The sequence below is a fragment of the Balaenoptera ricei genome, chromosome 2 (genome assembly GCF_028023285.1).
Source record: "Balaenoptera ricei isolate mBalRic1 chromosome 2, mBalRic1.hap2, whole genome shotgun sequence".
NCBI lineage: Eukaryota > Metazoa > Chordata > Mammalia > Artiodactyla > Balaenopteridae > Balaenoptera > Balaenoptera ricei.
In genome coordinates, this window is record NC_082640.1 from 172,869,976 (window position 1) to 172,889,715 (window position 19,740).

Sequence of the window (19,740 nt, forward strand, 5' to 3'; positions counted from 1 at the left end):
CAAAGCCCTGACAAGTCTTCCAGATATAAGGTTTTGAAATGCAACTGGTTTCAGGGTTCTGTTGTAATGAAAGGTGAGGCTCCAAGCAGACAGCATTCCTTCACAGGACTCCTGAATATCAAACCGTGACACACACAAAAATCAGCTGCAATCCACAAAGAGGGTTTTAAATGTAGTCACCTCATTGCAATAAGCTTTTATACATTTAAAAAAAATACAGGGCTTCCCTGGTGGCGCAGTGGTTAAGAATCTGCCTGCCAATGCAGGAAACACGGGTTCGAGCCCTGGTCTGGGAAGATCCCACATGCCGCGGAGCAACTGGGCCCGTGAGCCACAACTACTGAGCCTGCGCGTCTGGAGCCTGTGCTCCGCAAAGAGAGAGGCCGTGACTGTGAGAGGCCCGCGCACCGCGATGAAGAGTGGCCCCCGCTTGCCACAACTAGAGAAAGCCCTCGCACAGAAACGAAGACCCAACACAGCCAAAAATAAATATAAATAAATAAATAAATTAAAAAAAAAAAAAAAAAATACAAATTCATTCTTTTTCAGTGGCTTCTCTGGTGGCTCTATTGTATTCTACATTCTGTTGCAGACTTGTGTGACCTGGGTTAGCTCACCACACCTCTGGTAAATGCAGTTAGAACCACCACATTTTTAAATGAGGAGAACATCAGGGCTGAAATCTCCATCATTATACCAAGAGAGGGCATAGACTGAATTCTGTCTCCTGAAAACTGGTGTTTCCTAAAGTTATTATTAAAGCCAATGATTTTGCTCTCTGAGGCAAACGAGCCCAAGAATGCCAAGTCTTCTTCAATAGTCTACACCTCCTTGGAAGCCACAGTAATTATCACGACTGTAGCCCTAATTTGACAGAAATGGTTTTCTCAGTTCTCTCATAAATGAAATCAACAGCTCTCTTCTGTCTCATAAATGAAATCAACTTTACTGCAGCTCTGTCAGCCTTGGACAGAGAGAGAGGGAGGCTACACAGACTAAAAAGTTCCTGCTTAGGCTAAAATGTCATGATTCTCATGCGTGCAGAAAACAGTGGTGTGCAGAAAGCAGGTAAATGTTTAACAATGGACTTTGTGGCGGGGGAGTGGGAACAGTTCGGATGTGCGAAGCTTGCCAGGTTCCACGGTACAAATACTTGCATCACAGCTAACTTTAATCTGCCAGTGTAACATCAACGGCCTCACAAGAGCCTGAAAACTTAACACTCGGCTCCCACCAGCCAGCAGAGGTGGCTCCAGCACTGCTTGGCCTGAAAATGACTCAAAAGGCCCCAGCACACATGTGCTGGATGATGGGTAAGGTCAGTTCTAAAGCCAGGATTTTAAAATTTTTTTAAAATTAATTTTATTTTATTTATTTTTGGCTGTGCTGGGTCTTCGTTGCTGCGCGCGGGCTTTCTCTAGTTGCAGCACGCCGGCTTCTCATTGCGGTGGCTTCTCTTGTTGCGGAGCACGGGCTCTAGGTGCGCAGGCTCAGTAGCTGTGGCGCACGGGCTTAGTTGCTCCACAGCATGTGGGATCTTCCCGGACCAGGGCTTGAACCCGTGTCCCCTGCATTGGCAGGCGGATTCCTAACCACCGCACCTCCAGGGAAGCCCTAAAGCCAGCATTTGAAGAAAGGGGCTTATAGTCAAAACTCACTTCAAATACCCCTTACTTAGGCCTCAGAGTACAAGAGCATGGTTTTAAATGTACAACCCGTACAGTGATTTCTCATGTCAGAACCACCACATAAGACTAAGGGTGAAACAAAAACTCTTTATGTAGATGCACAAGCACTCAAACCAGTCTACCTTTTCCAGATAGCAATCAAGTCGCCATAGGTAGAGATGGGTGGAGAATTCTAAAATGTTCCTGCTTATCTGCAATTTATTTCACTGTTTTTAATACTAAACCTCTAGAATCATAATTCACACTAGTATATTCGCTTGTTGTAACAATTAAAATAATGGCCACCCTGAGTTACTATGAAGGGGGTCAGAGGATTAGCAGGGGGTTGGACTCTTCAGCTCTTGGGAAGCCAGTAAGTTAAATGTATGATGCCACCTCAGAGTAATAAGTTAAACTTGACTGAGCATTTTCCCCCAACAACTCTCTGGGGTCATCTCAGTTACAAATGAGAAAATGGGAGTCAGAGAGATTAAGTTGTTTGCCCAATGTCACACAGCTGCCTCTTTATACATGGCAAATAGGGTCAACACAGTAAAAACCGTGCATTAAAATCAGTTATGCTGAATCATAGAATTTAGAAAGCACTTTTCATGCCTAACCCTATGTGGGACCTAACACAACGCCACAGCAGACAGAGGAGGGGTGACCGTCCTGTGTTACGGATGGAGAAGCTGAGGCTCTGGTGTGTGAAGGGCCCGGCCCACTGGGCAGAGAACTAATGAATGGCAGGATCTAGACTCAGACCCAAGTTTTCCACTCTTAGGTCCTGTACCTTTTCCCGGGCCACAGCTGCCATTCACATTCCTTAAGTAAGGAGATCCCTTATGCGAAAAGAAAGGGTGAAAAAGGATAATCCAATCACATAACCTCACTAATACTATAGGTCTAAAAGTCAATGAGGGGGAAATTATGTATTTTTAGAGAACCAAACCGATAAAAGTCCTCAGATTTAGCAGAATTTGCTGGGCCATTCAAAACTACAGGGACAATAGGCTTGAATACTGGACTCTACTCAAAACAAGTATCATTTGGGGAAAGACTCAGGTCACACATAAAAACTATGTTCGTGATGTAATCAGTGAAGAGTGTCAACTATGAGAGGGCCCCGTCCAGCTGGCTCAGGACTCAGGCAGAGTTACTTCGGGAGACACGTCCACACTCTGTCCTGCCCTGAATCACTGATTGTGAGCCCATGCCCTCTGCTTCAGCCGACCTGAGACATTGGCCTTTACTGTCAGACAGATGAGTAAGAATGTACTCCCAAGAAAAATTAAAAATAAACTTACAATTCAAACCCATTAAAAGAAAACACGTTTAAATTCACGGCACTACTGTAAGTAGTTTGAGTCTATGTATACTGATCTATTTCATAACCACTATAATATTGTGTGAACTTTCCTCCTGCTTATGAAGATGTCTGTAGCATCTTAGAAGATCTAATAATACACTAGGGCAGAACCACATTTGTGACGCGCCTCAGGTCTGAATATGCCCACCAGCAAAAACGGGGGGAGGAGTCCCTAGCTGCCAGGACACTGGGAGCAACTGGGAGACAGAATGCATAGGCTAATTAAGCACTTTCACTTGGCAGGAGCGCAGGGCACAGGGAATGGAGGCCTGGGCAAGGACGCCAGATGACTCAGAGTGGACCCGCTGACATGACAACGCCACAGATGCCTGGGCAAAGCTGAGGAACTCAGACTTAAAAGGTTTCAGTGGAAAGACAGAGAACAGCAAAGCTTAGACAAGCAATTATTACTTAATAAAATATACAATATACTTCGATGCAGAACAACGTAGAAGATAGGAGAATCGGTTGCAGAGATAAATAAGGGTTTAAAATTTCAGTTTGGTCACTCACTAGCTGTGTGACCTTGGGAAAGTTACTTAATATCTCAGAGTCTATTTTCTCATCTGTAGAAACAATAGGCCTGTTGTGAACTGGACATGGTAAAGCAGATGGCCTGCTCAGCACACGGTAAATGCTCTGGGAATGGCAGCTAGGGATGATGTTATGCTCTTTTATATTTTGCCTCAAGTGGATAAAAAGTACTTAAACCAAGGTTATTTATCATGCTGAATACTAAGGAGCTGCATTTTCTACAAGGGACCTTCCTTGGGTTCTCAGTTCACTCAATCTCTCTTTTAAAGAGACCTGGAGGTGGGAATGTAAATTGGTGCAGCCACTATGGAGAACAGTATGGAGGGTCCTTAAAAAACTAAAAATAGAACTACCATATGACCCAGCAATCCCACTACTGGGCATATACCCTGAGAAAACCATAATTCAAAGAGTCATGTACCACAATGTTCACTGGAGCACTATTTACAACTGCCAGGACATGGAAGCGACCTAAATGTCCATCGACAGATGAACGGATAAAGAAGATGTGGCACATATATACAATGGAATATTACTCAGCCATAAAAAGGAACAAAATTGAATTATTTGTAATGAGATGGATGGACCTAGAGTCTGTCATACAGAGTGAAGTAAGTCAGAAAGAGAAAAACAAATGCCGTATGCTAACGCACATATATGGAAACTAAAAAAATGGTACTGATGAACTTAGTGGCAGGGCAGGAATAAAGAACGAGACGTAGAGAACAGACTTGAGGACATGGGGCGGGGGGGGTGGGAAGGGGGAGCTGGGACGAAGTGAGAGAGTAGCACTGACATATATACACTACCAAATGTCACATGGATGGCTAGTGGGAAGCTGCTGCACAGCACAGGGAGATCAGCTCGGTGCTGTGTGACCACCTAGAGGGGTGGGATAGGGAGGGTGGGAGGGAGGTTCAAGAGGGAGGAGATATGGGGAATATGTATACTTACAGCTGATTCACTTTGTTGTACAACAGAAACTAGCACAACATTGTTAAGCAATTATACTCCAATAAAAATATGAAGAATAAATAAAGAGACCTGGAGCTCTTGGGTTTTTTGTCTTGACAAAGTGCCACCTTCCCAGCTCCAGAATCACCCTCCAGCCCTCAGAGATCACAGCCCAGCAGTTCAAGCTGTACCCACACGGACCGCGACATAAGGAATACATTAGGGACACTTCGGGGGACGCTTCCCTCAGACCCCAAACAAGCAAACTGAACAAGAGCAGCCCTGGACCCTGCATCACAGCGGGGTATTTTTACGGGTAGCTAACAAAGCAATCTTGGCTAAAGTCATGAAACCTTTACTTCCTTTTCCGTCACACTGCATTACTAAAACTTCCCATTCATTCTTTCTCTTCCATTCCACAGAGTCTCCTACATTTACCTTTCCCTCCACCTATTACCTCCAGCAAAACCACGAAAATTCCAATCCCTCCCCATTATTTCCATAGATAATCAAACTCAAAGTATTACAAAATAAGACAAAAACTGGGTAAAATATGTGTTGGCTGGGGGGGGTGGGGTGGTTTGAAACAACTTAAAAGGAAAAAAGCTGAAAAACATCAGAAGTAATGAGTGAAAGGAAAGATGGATAGAGGGCAGGTGTTGAGAAAAGTCAGGTGTACAGGGCACCGTGCTGGGTTGGGTGAGGCCCCCCCACCCCGTGCACACTGAATGGCTCACCCCTAACGGCGGAAGCCCTTCCACGACGTTCTTCTTTCCGGAGAGGAGATCTGACACTGGCCTCTTCTTCAGAGAGTCCCTCCTGGCGCGGTACCTCCCCGACGTGGTGAGGTCGGACTCGGACATGGAGGGCGTCAGCAGCCCGTCCCTCCTGGGCCGCGGGCCTTCCCCGGGCGTGGGCACGGGGCTGCCGTCCCTCCCCTTCCTCTCGGCCTCAGTGACGTGGACCTTGGGCTCAAGGATGTGCAAGGGGCCGGCGGCCGGGGGGCCGGGCGTGTGGGGGCCGCTCAGCGGGGCTTCCTGGGAGTAGCTGCCCCGGGGCTCCCGCGCCCGGGGAGAGGGCTGCGCCCGCGCCCCGCGCTCCTCCTCCAAGTCCTCCTCCTCCTCCTCGCTGCTGTGTATCAGCATGGTGGCGTCTGAAAGAGACTTTTTGTGACCGTATCTCAGGCTCTCCTGCTCGTCCTCCTCTTCTCGCTTTGTCCTTTCCGTGACGACGTTTGGCTGGGAGCCCGCGGAGACAGCCCGCGGAGCCACGTCCGCCGCCGACGCCGACATGGTCCTCTCCTTGAGCCGCAGGCCCTCAAAGCCGTGGGTCAGCCCGGCGATCTCAATGCTGTTCCTCTTCTGGAGCTGGGCGTGCCGGGCCGAGGTCAGGGGCTCGCTGACCTCCTGCAGGGAATGCGCCACCGGCAAGCTGTCCTCCTGGAACGTCTGGACCGAGTGATGGACCCGCCGGGTGATGAGATCGGGGTTGCTGCTGCTGATGTAGAGGTGGCGGGACAGGTCAGGGGTGCTGTTGGCGGGCCTGGGGTACGGGTAGGGGGGCGGCGGGCGGTACACCTGCGTCCTCATGATGTTGGGGGCGGGGTAGTCCCGGGCCTGGAGCTGCACGTTGGTCAGCTCGGGCACGCTGACGGCACCCACCACCGGCCGCCTCTCTGCGGGGTACGGGTAAGGGGCCTGGCTGTGGAAGCTGTAATTCAGGTTGAACGGGTAGTGGGCCGATGGGGGGGAGCTGAAGTGCGCGTGCTCCCGGATCTCGGGCTGGCTGTAGACCAGCGCATCGGGCCTGCTGTACGCGTACGAGCTGCCGATGTTGAGGTTTCTCAGCGAGCGGCTCTGCCTCTCGGCGGGCGCCAGGCCTCTGTGGAGCTGCTTCATCACCGTCTCATAGTCGGGGGTCGGGCGGTAGGACGGGGGGATCAGGGCGCTGTGCCGGTGCGACGGGACGTAGTCAGGCCTCATGATGTCACTCCCAGTGATGCTCGGGTTCGAGGACATGGGTGAGGGCTGCAAGTAGGGCTGGGGGTTATTTAAGGAGCTGGTGCTGTGTGCACTGTAGACACTGCCGTTGCGGAGGCGACCATTCAGGTCAATCTGGGCTCGATCCAAACTTGTCTGAGAGTGACAGTAGTATCCATTCTGGTTGGTCACAAACAGGTTATCTGGGGGGAAAAACAAAACATTTAAAATGTGTATTTTAAAATGAGATTTTCTAAATGTACAAAAGTAGATCAACGACTCTAGACAAATACTGAGACAGGCCCCAAACGCTGAGGACATTCTCAGTGTACCTTATGAAACTCCACCCTGAAGTGACCTGGCTCTGGCCACAAGTCTGAGTGGCCCTGGACAGGGGGTTTCTGGGAGCCTCGCCTCCTCACCTAGAGAATGGGGATGGCCCTGCCTACTCTGAGGGTGGTACTCAGGATTTGACACCCAATAAGGAGCAGCCAAATCCAAGTCCAATATTAAGAGTACAGCTGTGCCACAAAACATTGTCTTTCTCTGAAAGTCAAAAACGTGTTTTACTAGAGACACAAAGCAGACTTTCTGGAACTCTGGGGAACTGCAGGCAGAGATACTGTTCAAGGCTTTGGGTCTCTGACTCTGCTTTCTCCCCTCACTGGAGATGTGGCGTTGATGATGCTGAGCTAGTTCAAGCACCAGCTGTCTGTAAACAGTTCCTTAAATGAAACTCTAGGTGGGCCGTATAGATTCTTCCACAGTGAAGACAAAAGGGCAATAGTTCAGCAGGATCTGAGCCTCTGCAGGTCCAACAGTGTCACCAGTAGCTGTATACCTCACTAGGGGCCAGAAGCCAAGAAGACCCTTGCTAAGACAGCCACACCTGCCCCCTGCTCCAGCCCCCATGCTTCAGTACGACTGGGGTCCAAGCTAGCAGAATCGGGAGCCTCATCTAATCCACAGAGGCTGTGTGTGCACCTGTTCGGGGCTGGTAGGAGGCATGTTTCTTCAGTCCAATCTGTAGTTCACCTGGAAAACTAATGAGGGTGATTTCTAACACTTCAACAGAAAGACCATCAGAGAACAGCTGCCATCGAAAAGCATTCTTTTTTCGATTCAAAAGCCTCTTGGCGGTTTAAGTGCCAAATGATTATCAAAGTGAACATGTCACTGTCTCGTGTGTGGCACATACAGCCACAAAGGAATGGGCCTCAAACGCACCTGTTTCTTCCTGTGGACACACAATGCTTCCTTGTTCCTGTCCATTTCCCGTATCTGGAACACTCTGCGATCTGCGTCTACGGAGTCCCCTCTACTCACTGCTGTCGCAGCTCAGCCTCATTCAAGCCCGTCTAGACTAGCACAATACCCGCCGACCCGGCCTCCCCATCTCCAGGCTCCTCTGGGTACCCCACGAACCCATTTTTGCGTCTGTATGTGTAAAAGACTATGCTAGGAACTAACAGGGGGAAAATGACTGGAATCCAGATAAACATAAAGGGAAAGGTGTGTACAAAAATCACCAGAATCCAAGGAAGAAGCGTGACAATTAAAGGAGACAAGCGTTATAGGAGTCCGGAGGAGGGAAGGATCGCTTCCAGCTTGGGCCAGGCTGATGGGACAGGGAGGAGAAGACCAAGAACAACCTCCCAGGTGATACAGCCCTCAAGGGGCCTTGGGGTATGGGGGTGGGGTTTCATCAGTAGCCGGGCTCTCTACCTCTGAGTGCACACGTATCGCTCGGATCCCTCCTCCTCACCTCTGGAGGGCAGGCACAGCCACGTGACGAGTGACAGTCAAGGGAAAGTGAGCAGAGGCTACAGAAGCAATCTCCACGCTCCCCTCTCCTTGCCACCGTGCCCAACATTCCAGATGGAAAGGGACCCCGGCCCGAGTCCCTGGGGCAGGCTGACGTGGAGCAGAGCCCGCCTGCCAGGGCACGATGGACGGGTCACCTGAGAAAGAAGTAAGCTTTCCCGTGTAAGCCACTAAGAGCTTAGAATTTGTTCCCACGCCGCAGCCTAGCCCGTCCTGACTGGGCGGAGGCACGTGGGCAGGAGGGTGCGTGGGATAAGGACCCTTGCGGGTGACAGAGCGGTGAGGGCAAAGCCGGGAGACGAGGCATGGAGGGCGTGCTCGGGCTGGCTGGAGTACCAGGTAGCCGGAGAGGGTACAGAACAGTGGGGAATAAGACTGGAAGAGCAGCATGAAGAAACATCACAGAGAACGCTGAACACTAGACAAAGGAACGATCGTCAGGGAGATGGGATAAGATGAGCCTGGCTGCTGAGTGTCAGATGAACCAGGGAGGGTGGGGATTGAAGACTGAAGATATCAGCTCCTATGATGCAATAACTAATGAGATGTTTAAAAAAAAGAACTGGATTGGCAGGAGCAGAGGGACAGGGCGAAGGGGGCGAAGGGGATACGGAAGAGATGTTACGTGAAGTTAATCAGAGGCAACAGGATCTGCAACTGTCTGGGTACTGAAGGCAAAAAGAGAAAAGAAAAATTACATGCAGTTTGGAATCCAAGTAACCAGGAGGGTGACTTCGTCGTAAAGAAGTAAGGAACTTGGGCAAAGGGACTTGTGGAGTAGAGTGATGGGCTCAAATGCAGGATGTCAGTCTTCAGCAAGCTGTAATGGTGGATAATATTCACCGAGTGCTTCCCACTCAGCCAGGTAGCCCGCTGAGGGCTCACATGCAGTAGCTCCCTTCACTGCCCCAACAGCTGTCAGACAGATGAAATGCGGGGCTGGAGCATAGCAGTGATGACGGGGTGGGAAACACAGACAGTCATCCTCGCCGAAACCCGAACCACGGATGAAACGAGGCCGCTGCGGAAGCCTGCGGAGGGAGAGGAGGCCCTGGGCAGACTTTTGGAGCAGTGAACGCCGATGGTACAGGAGGAGGGAGAACCCAGCGCAGGGAAGAGAGGTTTGTCAAGAGGCTAGACTGCTGGAATCGGATGGGAAGGAGAATGTGCGGGGCTCTGGGGACCTGTGAGAGGGCAGCTTGAACAGAGTAGCAAAGGTAGGAGGAGTAAAGGGGTGACCAGTAGGCAGAAGGAGCACACAGGTGTTACTCTCAGAAGTGGGGTGAAAAATGAGAGAAAAAAATAATTCAAACTGCAGTTTGGAGAGAGAAGAGAGGAAAAATAGTAGGATGCTTGCAGATGGAGGAAAAGGGATGAACAGCAAGGAAACACTAACAGTGCAGAGAGAAGAGCCTTCTCCCGGAAGTGGGTGGGAGCTGGGGTCACAAAACCAAAGGAGGGCAGCGTGCAAGGAGGAGAAGACTGTGAAGAAGGTGAAAACATCCTGAGGGGGACACTCTGGGAACCCAGAGCCCAATCCATCCCCTGCCACCCACCCGTCGCACTGCACAGAAAGTCTCATCTTACACACAAGGCCTGGCACCAACAATGCGTCACCACCCACCTTCTGGTCCCTTCACACACCATGTTCTACCAGTTCCCTGTGGGACTGAGTCCAGACACCCTCTTCCTTGTTTGTGCCAATGCATTCACTATCCACCACCCCCTCCTCACAAAACCAGGAGCAGCAATCCCAACCAGGAACCCGCCTCTCTCTACATGTGGAAATCTACCCATCTTTCGAGGTCCAAAGAGCCTTTCTCAGTCTCTCCAACATGATGAGCAATTGCTCGCTCTCTCTCATCACAACAATCATGTTCTCTTTGTATTTAAGTTATTTGTGTACTTGTCTTATCCTCCACTATTAGATTCCAAGCTTCTTAAGATATGGAATTACCTCTCTGCATAAATCTCCTCGGCCTTTGTAGTAGAGCCCTGTAGACAGAGTCTGTAAAATGAATGCTGGAGATTTAGCTTCGGAGGCGCTGTTTAAATACAGCTCCCTATACTCATCATGTGAAAGATAAACATAAACAGATAAAAATAAAATGTTTAATACTTTACAATGGGAAGGTCTCAGGCAGGAAAAAACAAAATGAGCTTGGGACATCCTAGGCTGGAAAGCAAGGAAGCACTCAAAGGCTACTGGGGGGTGTGTTAACAGGACATGGGAGCCACCTCGAAGGAGTGCCTGTGGGCCAAATTTGGGACCAAAATTGAGCATCAAAATTTGATCCTGAATATTTTCCACCCATTTCCAAAAAACTGACTATAATGGCAGCTTCTTCTTTGAATCCAGGTTGGCTATAATCATGACAACAATTTTGGGTGTAACTTCAGCCAAAAACTATCCTGGCTTCAAGATCTCCAAGTTCTCATTAATTTATTCATAATAATTTTGTAAGGCATTTCAGAAATAGTGTACTTTACCTTGGGAAGAAGTGTATGGTTCTGTATAATGTCCATTATAGTGCAGCTGGGGTGGGGGAGGCATCACATAGGGCTGGGGTTTAGGCTAAGAAATGGAAAATTGGAAACAGCATTAAAACACATTGCCTACGTAATACGTGTAAAGTAATTTTCTGCTGGCTTCTTTCTCTCCATTAAAAACTTCTAAAGCAGCCAAACATATTATATATGAAAAATAAATATGAAGATACTATAGCTCTTACCATATCTATCATTTTCAGTGTTTCATTTCAGTGTTTCATTTTCAGTGTATCATTTCAGTGTTTCATTTTCAGTGCCAGAATGGCAATGCTAAATAAGCCCTATGTGCTGATATCAGACATCAGACAGCACAAGAAAACAAGCTGTATCCAAAAAGTTAAGAGCAAGAAGGAATAGACAAAAATTTCCTGAATTCTTATATAAACAATTGAACATAAGAAGCTTATATGTAGTATATTTAATTTTATTAGGCAAAATCATCTAGTACTTTAAATATCTACTGATTACTCTTGGCTAATAGTCAAAATTTTTAATATGAGGTTGGACCTAATATTTAAATATGTATAATATAATAAATATTATATATATTATATAAATATTAGGCTTATGCTATGGAAAATCACCATTTCTTTGGTCAAATATCAGCACACTTTCGTGGTTCAAACTAAAAATTAACACTGCTAAAAGCATACTTTATTAAGGAAGATGACATCACTAAAAGAAAAAGAGCAATTGTATTTTTCCTTCTTTCTTACCAGAGACATCCTCGAAGAAGACCTCCTCCTAATTGGGTTCACTATGACGGTCTGAGTTTGCCTGTAAAATAAGACATGTCTTTGAGAAGAGCATATATATATATATATATATATATACTCATATACACATAACCTTCCTAATTCTACCAAAATAAGTTAATAAAAAGGTAAAACGATAAATCTTCTAAAGCAAAAGACAAACTAATCCAATCATAAACTAGAGAAAAGAAAGGAGATTTTCTGTCCTTACCTGGGGCCTTGGCCCACTCCTGATGCCCAGATCCCTCTGACCACACTCCAGGGTTTGAGCCTTATGGGGCGTCAGTCACCTGGACTACCAGAGGGATGGACAGGAATAACTTTCCCTGGTCCATTTGGGTGGAACCTCTGGAGTGATCAGAAGCAGAGGGGAAAACAGGCCACGCCAGAGGGCCGCAAACTAATCCCAAGGGAAGCAAGATTCAGTGCCAATGCATCTCTCCTGTAGGCCTGGCTCAGCACTGACCACCTCCATGAAGAGATAAGGTTATAACTTTGGAAACTTAAGAATCTATATTTCCTCTAAGGAACTAAGGTAGGGAAAGCAAAACAGTAGGAAAATTGGTTTGGTGGGCCTGTGATAAATCCATTCACCTTTCTTAGCAAGAAACTTCTATCCGGTTTTAAGTGTACTTTTTAAAAAGGAATGAGAGGGCTTCCCTGGTGGCGCAGTGGTTGAGAATCTGCCTGCTAATGCAGAGGACACGGGTTCGAGCCCTGGTCTGGGAAGATCCCACATGCCACGGAGCAGCTGGGCCCGTGAGCCACAACTGAGCCTGCGCATCTGGAGCCTGTGCCCCGCAACGGGAGGGGCCGCGATAGTGAAAGGCCCGCGCACCGCGATGAAGAGTGGCCCCCGCTTGCCGCAACTAGAGAAAGCCCTCGCACGAACTGAAGACCCAACACAGCCAAAAATAAATAAATAAATAAAGTAGCTATAAAATTAAAAAAAAAAAAAAAAAAAAAAAAAAAAGGAATGAGAATATTCAGGAGTGCCGACTAATATTTATCAGATAATCTGAGATTTTAAGATATTCACAGCAAGCTCCATCTTTGAATAAACGTAGCTCACAAACAAGAGACAGAAAAGTCCTTTGGTAATTCAATCTTTTTAAAACAGAGGTAGACATTTTTTTGTTTTGTTCTTATGTGTGGTCAGTTATATTGCAAATAAGATCTAGGAACCTAAACACATAGGATTCTTGGCTTTGTTGATGATGTAATTTTGTCAAAGCACTTTTTGAAAAACCTTTGACCATTTGTTCCTAGCTCATGAGCTTACGTGACACATAATTACTGATTACAGAAATATTTTGTGGGGCTTCCCTGGTGGCGCAGTGGTTGAGAATCTGCCTGCCAATGCAGGGCACAAGGGTTCGAGCCCTGGTCTGGGAAGATCCCACATGCCGCGGAGCAACTGGGCCCGTGAGCCACAATTACTGAACCTGCGCGTCTGGAGCCTGTGCCCCGCAACAAGAGAGGCCGCGACAGTGAAAGGCCTGCGCACCGCGATGAAGAGTGGCCCCCGCTTGCTGCAGCTAGAGAAAGCCCTCGCACAGAAACGAAGACCCAACACAGCCAAAAATAAATAAATAAATAAATAAATAATAAAAAATAAATAAATAAAATTAAATTACCTGTCAGTTTAAAAATTGAAAATATAACAGATTTTAAAAAAAAATATTTTGTGACCCTTGGTTATAGTGTTCTAAGGACTAATTACTAGAAAATCCACAAAGTAAACACTAGCTCCATTTAATCAGTAAATTTACCATAATATCAAGCCTCATGTCTCATAAATTAACATTATTCTTAGCACTCTAACAACTAATTTCCTATATTCAAACCCTAAATATTAGCTAACTTTTATAAGATTTTTGAGATTTAAAAAAAGTTACTGATTATTAGGAGCTTATCAAGTAGCTACAGTTGCTTTTAAGAGTTGACTTTTTTTGATTAAATGCTTTCTTTAATAATATCCTTCTATTATCGCTGGAAAGTATTAAGATTGTTGATGAAGAATAGATGTCTCAGGAAAAAAAAAAAAAGAATAGATGTCTCTTTCCCAAAGGATGTTGCCCATTCTGCCAGTAATTATTGCATAACAATAATAAACTGGATGTTAATTCCATTAGACTGCAAAAATACCTGCATCAATTGGTAAAGCATTATATATTAGTAGAAGAGGAGGCCTCATTAGTGGAACAAGTCAGGAGGGTGTGTCTGGGCCTTTTTTTTTTTTTTTTTTAAGCACTCCTTAACTGCACATTAATATATTCTTAAAATTCGTGTCCAGAATTTGAAGACACTGCATTTTGTAGCCTTGAAATTTTCTTTCCCTTTATTCTGCATTGTTAGGACTAGGTTTAGTCCAACTGGGTCCTTTGAAGTTTATATTTAGTCCAGAGACTCAGTAAACTGACCAAACTTTTAAAGTACTATAAATTCAAAATTCAGAGATGGGGAGAAAGGTTGCTGATAGAAACCTCCAACGCCATGTCCAGGATTGCCCAGCGGGAACAAGAATAAACTTAAGCGTGTTAAACCCAAAATCCAAGGGTGCAGAGCTTAGCAGCACAGGCGGCAACTCCCACACTCGGGATCTATTTGGGCACCTTGCTGGCGGCACCCGGGATGGAGGCGACACTGCCCCCTGGAGAGGCCACTTCTGCTGAACACAAACTAGTACGTGTTCCATCTGCAAAACTGTTTGACGCAGGCAGCCGCGCCATCAGGTCTAATATTCTAACCTCCTCTTTCTTCCTGCCAATATTCTTATAAAGGCAGTTTGCTCTGAGATCAGCTATCCTAAACTTAGTACACAAGAGAAAATGGTGTAACTGTTGGTTGTGTTTTGGGGCAGTTACTATGCTGATGGGTGCTGCTAAAGATGAGGCAGCTGAAGAACTTAGAAAAAAAAAAACCCACTGGAATGCGTGTACTGGAGATGACAAAATAAGAAAAGGCTGCTAGCCCAAGTAAAACAAATGATATTACTTACTGAAAACAGTGCTAAAGGCTATATCTGATTACCTCATGGGATACTAACACCAACCCCATAAACGAGGCCAGTTATTATCCTGATTTTACAGATGCGGAAACTGATCCTGAGATTAAGTAAATTGCTCCTGGCCTTGTGGCAAATAAGCAGAACTGGCACTTGAACCAGGCAGGTCTGCAGACTCCTGAGCACATGCCCCTAACAGCTGACTATCTGTCTCACCCGCTCCCAACCTCAACAGATTCGTAGGCTCCTTGGAGGCAAACGACACACCATGGTACCACTGGTGCCTGGCACACAAGGAAGGTGCCAAATGTTTGTTGAATAAATGAATGAAATAGTGAGTGAGGACTGAAGTTGATGTTCATGGCTAAGCATTTACAGTTGAGCTGTAAAAGCTGTGAATTGCTAAGAGTCGTCCGACTTTCGCTTTGTGAGCTTCCTTTCTTATACATTTCTAGCTAGTGCTAGAGGAGTGAGCTTTGGAAGAACAAAAAATATGTTGGATGGTGGAAATACCTAGAAAATGTTGATCTCAATGACTCTCCTTTAATGGGATAGGGGTTACTCTCTTCTGCCAAGCCTCTCGCAGTCTCTTCAAACCCTGCAGTAGGCCTCGAAGAAGTGGGGCAACCCCATCCCCTTCCAGTCAATCTCCGGATCACAAAAGTCTCCAGGACAGAGACCAGCTGCTGTATTCACTCATGTTTAGTTTACACCTAAACTGCAGGGAACACAGACCAACCCTCTGACAAGGCTCAGCAAGCAGCCCACTGGTGACAGAAATCCAACTCCCCCGTCTAGAGAAAGTCTGTGGAAACTTCTACCACTTGGCTTTGCAGGTTGCGGGATACCAACCTCCCCTTCCCCCGTTCCCCCCAGAGAGGAGAGAGAAAAAAGCCTCCCATACTAAGACCCCTCTCAAGAGTCCTTTTCCCTTCCAGGCTCTTCTCATATAAATTCAGGAGGTCCAGTTCTGGGGCTTGGGGTGGGGAAGAGGGGGAGAGAAGTCATTTCACCTAAGAGATTGACATTACCTAATTTAATTCCTATTCCAACCCTAAAGAAATGTTAAGTAAAAGCCCCATTTTCCCCATTTTATAAATTAAAAAGCAAAGAGATTGTTGTTATCTAGCATTTTTAAGGCTTGGGTGACATAAAAAAGGTGATTCTGTTACCTAAAGTACTTTGAAAGTGGAGAGAGCAAGACTGAAGATGGATCACGCCATTCTATAAATTCTAAAATAGAGTCACCTAGGTCAAGGTTAGAGGACTCACATTAAGGCCATCCCAAGCACCATTAGACAATGTATCAGGACTGAGGAGCGGGGAAGGGGACACTCAGGAGCAAAGTCCTCCTTTCTACGCAAGCAGAGTCCATCTCCTGAGCCACTGGTCACTCCAGCCTGAACCTGATGTCCAGAATTCAATGCCCAGTTCCAGGCCTGCTGCGGTTTCATTAAATGCCCATCTGGACCATGAGAACGAGTCTATCAATACTTCAGAATCATTATCACTTTAAATGTGACTAAGCACAGTCTGGATTCAGAGCCTTAAAAGAAATGACCATAAAATTTAAAGTTATTGGACTTCCCTGGTAGTGCAGTGGTTAAGAATCCACCTGCCAATGCAGGGGACATGGGTTCAAGCCCTGGTCCGGGAAGATCCCACATGCCACGGAGCAACTAAGCTCGTGTGCCACAACTACTGAGCCCGCATGCCATAACTACTGAAGCCCGCGTGCCTAGAGCCCGTGCTCTGCAACAAGAGAAGCCACCACAATAAAAAGCCACGCACCGCAACAAAGAGTAGCCCCTGCTCTCCGCAATTAGAGAAAGTCCGTGCGCAGCAACGAAGACCCAAAGCAGCCAAAAAAAAGAAAAAAAAAAAAGGCGGCTTCAGCAGTATTCCAGATGAAAACTATGGCAGCCAGCACTAAGTCATCAGCTGAAAGACTTGTATAAATGGTCAGATTTAGATATGTTTTGAAGGCAGAATTTGCAGAGCGTACTGACAAATTGGATGTGGGATGAAAGAGAAACAGGAATTAAGTAGGACTTCTAGGTTTGGGGCCTGAGTGACTATGGTGTGCCGCCACCTGTCGAAATGGGGGACAGTAGGAAGAAGCAGACTCTGGGGCAGGAAGAGGAGCAAATCGAGCGTTTGGTTTTAGGCGTATCAAATTTGAGAAGCCTGTTAGGCACCCAAGGAGAGATGTCAGTAGGGTGTGCAAGTCAAGTGCTCAGGGGGAAGACAGGACTAGAAATGAAGTCAGGTGCACTTTAGTATATAGATGGTGCTTTGAAGCCTGGGGTCAAGCCAAATCCCCTAGAGAATGAGTGTAGATGAGAAGAGGTCCGAGGATTATATCAGCAAAGCCGACTGAGAAGAAATAGGCTTAGAAAGAGAAGAAGCAGGAGAGGGTGGGGTCCTGGCAGCCAAGGAAGAGCAGGGTGCAGGGGCGAAGGGATGAGCAGAGGTGCGGTGCTGCCCGGGAGTCAAGTGCAAGAACTCCTGAAATGACCACTGGGTGAAGGTCACTGTCACTCTGACAAGCAGCATCAGTGGCGTGGCAGCTTAGGGGAAACCGGGTGGAAGGAAGGCGAGAGAGCAAGATTATACAACTCTTTTGAAGAAATCAGCTGTAAAAGAGAAGAGAGATACGGCACCGTGGCTAGAGGGCATGTGGAACGAAGGAAAAGTTTTAAGAGGTAAAATATTACAGCATGTTTGTAACCTGATGGGAATGATCCAGCAGAAAGGGGGAAACCCATGTAGGCTGAGGAAAACGTACATTTAGGAAGAAGGGGCATAAATTCTTCAAAAGGCTTGAAAAGCTGAATAACCTTTTTTTACTCAAAATGTTGATTAAAAAAAAAAAATTCCATTTTAGCTTTCGTGAATTAGAATAATTCTAGTTACTAGCTGAAAGAAATCTTAGAGGCATATCTGTAGTTATTAGAGGTTGGTCCAAAGCTAAAACTGAGAAATAAAATTTTGACATCCAAAAGTAGAGATTATTATAAAAATGTTATTAAAATGTTATCTTTTTTTAAAAAATTTGCCTTTCTAGATGATATACTATAGTTCGAGATGAAAACTTCTAAGCTCATCACCTCCCACAGTTTCTGTGAGCAGGGTATACTTACAGGCTGCACTGATTCAGTCTGTAAAACTTGTGTCGCGCAACACAGAGTCTCCACACGTATTTTGCTGTTTCCATGTCTTCCTAGCAAACAAAATATGCACAAAGTAAACAAAAGCACATCTACAACTTGATACAGAGCTTACCTGAGAACAAGACAGAATTGCATGACATATTATTTCAAAGTCACTTTCCACACATTGGGATTCTCTCATTTTCTAAAATTGCACCCCTCCTATGAATGTTGTAATTAGGACTCAGATTATGAAGACAAACAAAAAGCTGCTACACAGTGTCATTCTTATATTAAACAGTTTCAAAATGACTTAGAAATTCTAAAATTATGAAAATGTCCACTTTTACTACTGACAGCTAGATACTCAGACATTTTTAAATAAAACGTTTTTATTACTGACGACTAGATACTTAAAGACATTTTTAAACAAAATGACTCAGTGACTCATTGCTTTTGTCAAGAGAGTAAAAGTAACTGTGAAATGGCACTTCTAAAGAGCTGTTCACTTATCAGCGGAAGTTAAGATACCAGTTTTTACCCTCTCCCATACTTAATAGTCCCTTAAATTTAATTTAGAGGGACTTCCCCGGTGGCGCAGTAGTTAGGAGTCCGCCTGCCAATGCAGGGGACACGGGTTCGAGCCCTGGTCCGGGAGGATCCCACATGCCGCGGAGCAGCTGGGCTCGTGTGCCACAACTACTGAGCCTGCGCTCTAGAGCCTGCAAGCCACAACCACTGAGCCCGCGCACCTAGAGCCTGTGCTCCCCAACAAGAGAAGCCACCGCAATGAGAAGCCAGCGCACCGCAACAAAGAGTAGCCCCCGCTCACTGCAACTAGAGAAAGCCCGCGCACAGTAACGAAGACCCAATGCAGCCAAAAAATAAAATAAATAAATAAATTTATATAAAAAAAAAAAAATTTAATTTAGAGATCATAATCAGATAGTATTTATCCAAAGACTCATTCATTCATTCAACAGTATTTACTGAGCAACTAATTTTTGCTAAGTACTACTATACAAAACGTTATGAAGTATTATAAAATTTTATGTTTTATAAAACTATGAAATACTATAATTTTAATGCTACCCCCCTCCCCAAACACACATACACACGGAAGTGTTAATTTTCAGGAAAAACATTACATACAGATTCCTAATGTTTACTCACAGTCTGAAACTGGATGGTCTCCTCTTTATTTGACAGCTCTAATGCAAAAAAGGACTTATTGTGGGACATGTTAGCAATATCATGCCACCTAAAGAACAACAAACAGCAAACGGCAATGTGAGTGCTCAGGTTTTTTACTAAGAGATAGAATATATGAGTTTTTCCTTTTTGAGCTTAATATATAAGCTACTATTTGTTTATCATTTTAGAAAGAAAACAGTGGTTTGAATCAGCTCGCGTGCATTTTCTAATTGAAGTGACAACAGCTAGTGGCAAGAAGTAAAAGCATGTATACTAAAATGAAGGCAGAGTATTTAAAAATGTAAAATCTATCCCTCATTTGCTGCACTAGTTTGATCAAATATCCCACTCTCAGCTGGTTGTCAATGCCTCCTTCATTCATTCAACAAACATTTTAAAGGATACCCACTATGATAATACCAGAAATTGTGTTAGGTCCTAGGATACTAAGATCAGTAAAGGACAGTGCTTCCCTCAAAGGGGCACAGATGGAGGGTGGGGCTGATAGAGAACACAGAAGCAGACAAATACTGTTAAGTTCTGCATGTATACAGGGCAAAATAAGGCACAAAACTAGAGGAGAGCTGCTCTGAAAAGCTGGTGGAGCAGGGTGAAGATAAAGTTCCAATCCAAAGAGTGAACTATTCTGGGTGTGTTCACCAGGATTCAAACTCCGATTTGGAACTTTCTAACTCTATTTTACCACGTTCAGATTTTATATATTAATATTTTATTTTATTACGTAACTGTATAAT

At 45.6% G+C, this 19,740-nt stretch overlaps 1 protein-coding gene across 1 annotated transcript in view; it reads right to left on the reverse strand.

The window, feature by feature from the left end:
* Positions 1 to 19,740, reverse strand: part of PTPN21 (protein tyrosine phosphatase non-receptor type 21) — a 64,124-nt gene that overhangs the window by 7,990 nt on the left and 36,394 nt on the right. The window contains exons 9-13 of the mRNA XM_059914779.1: positions 18,965 to 19,052; positions 17,783 to 17,862; positions 11,594 to 11,654; positions 10,818 to 10,902; positions 5,262 to 6,706 (exon numbers count right to left, since the gene is read on the reverse strand). Of these exons, the coding sequence (XP_059770762.1) occupies positions 5,262 to 6,706; positions 10,818 to 10,902; positions 11,594 to 11,654; positions 17,783 to 17,862; positions 18,965 to 19,052 (1,759 nt within the window). The remainder of the gene's footprint in view (positions 1 to 5,261; positions 6,707 to 10,817; positions 10,903 to 11,593; positions 11,655 to 17,782; positions 17,863 to 18,964; positions 19,053 to 19,740) is intronic.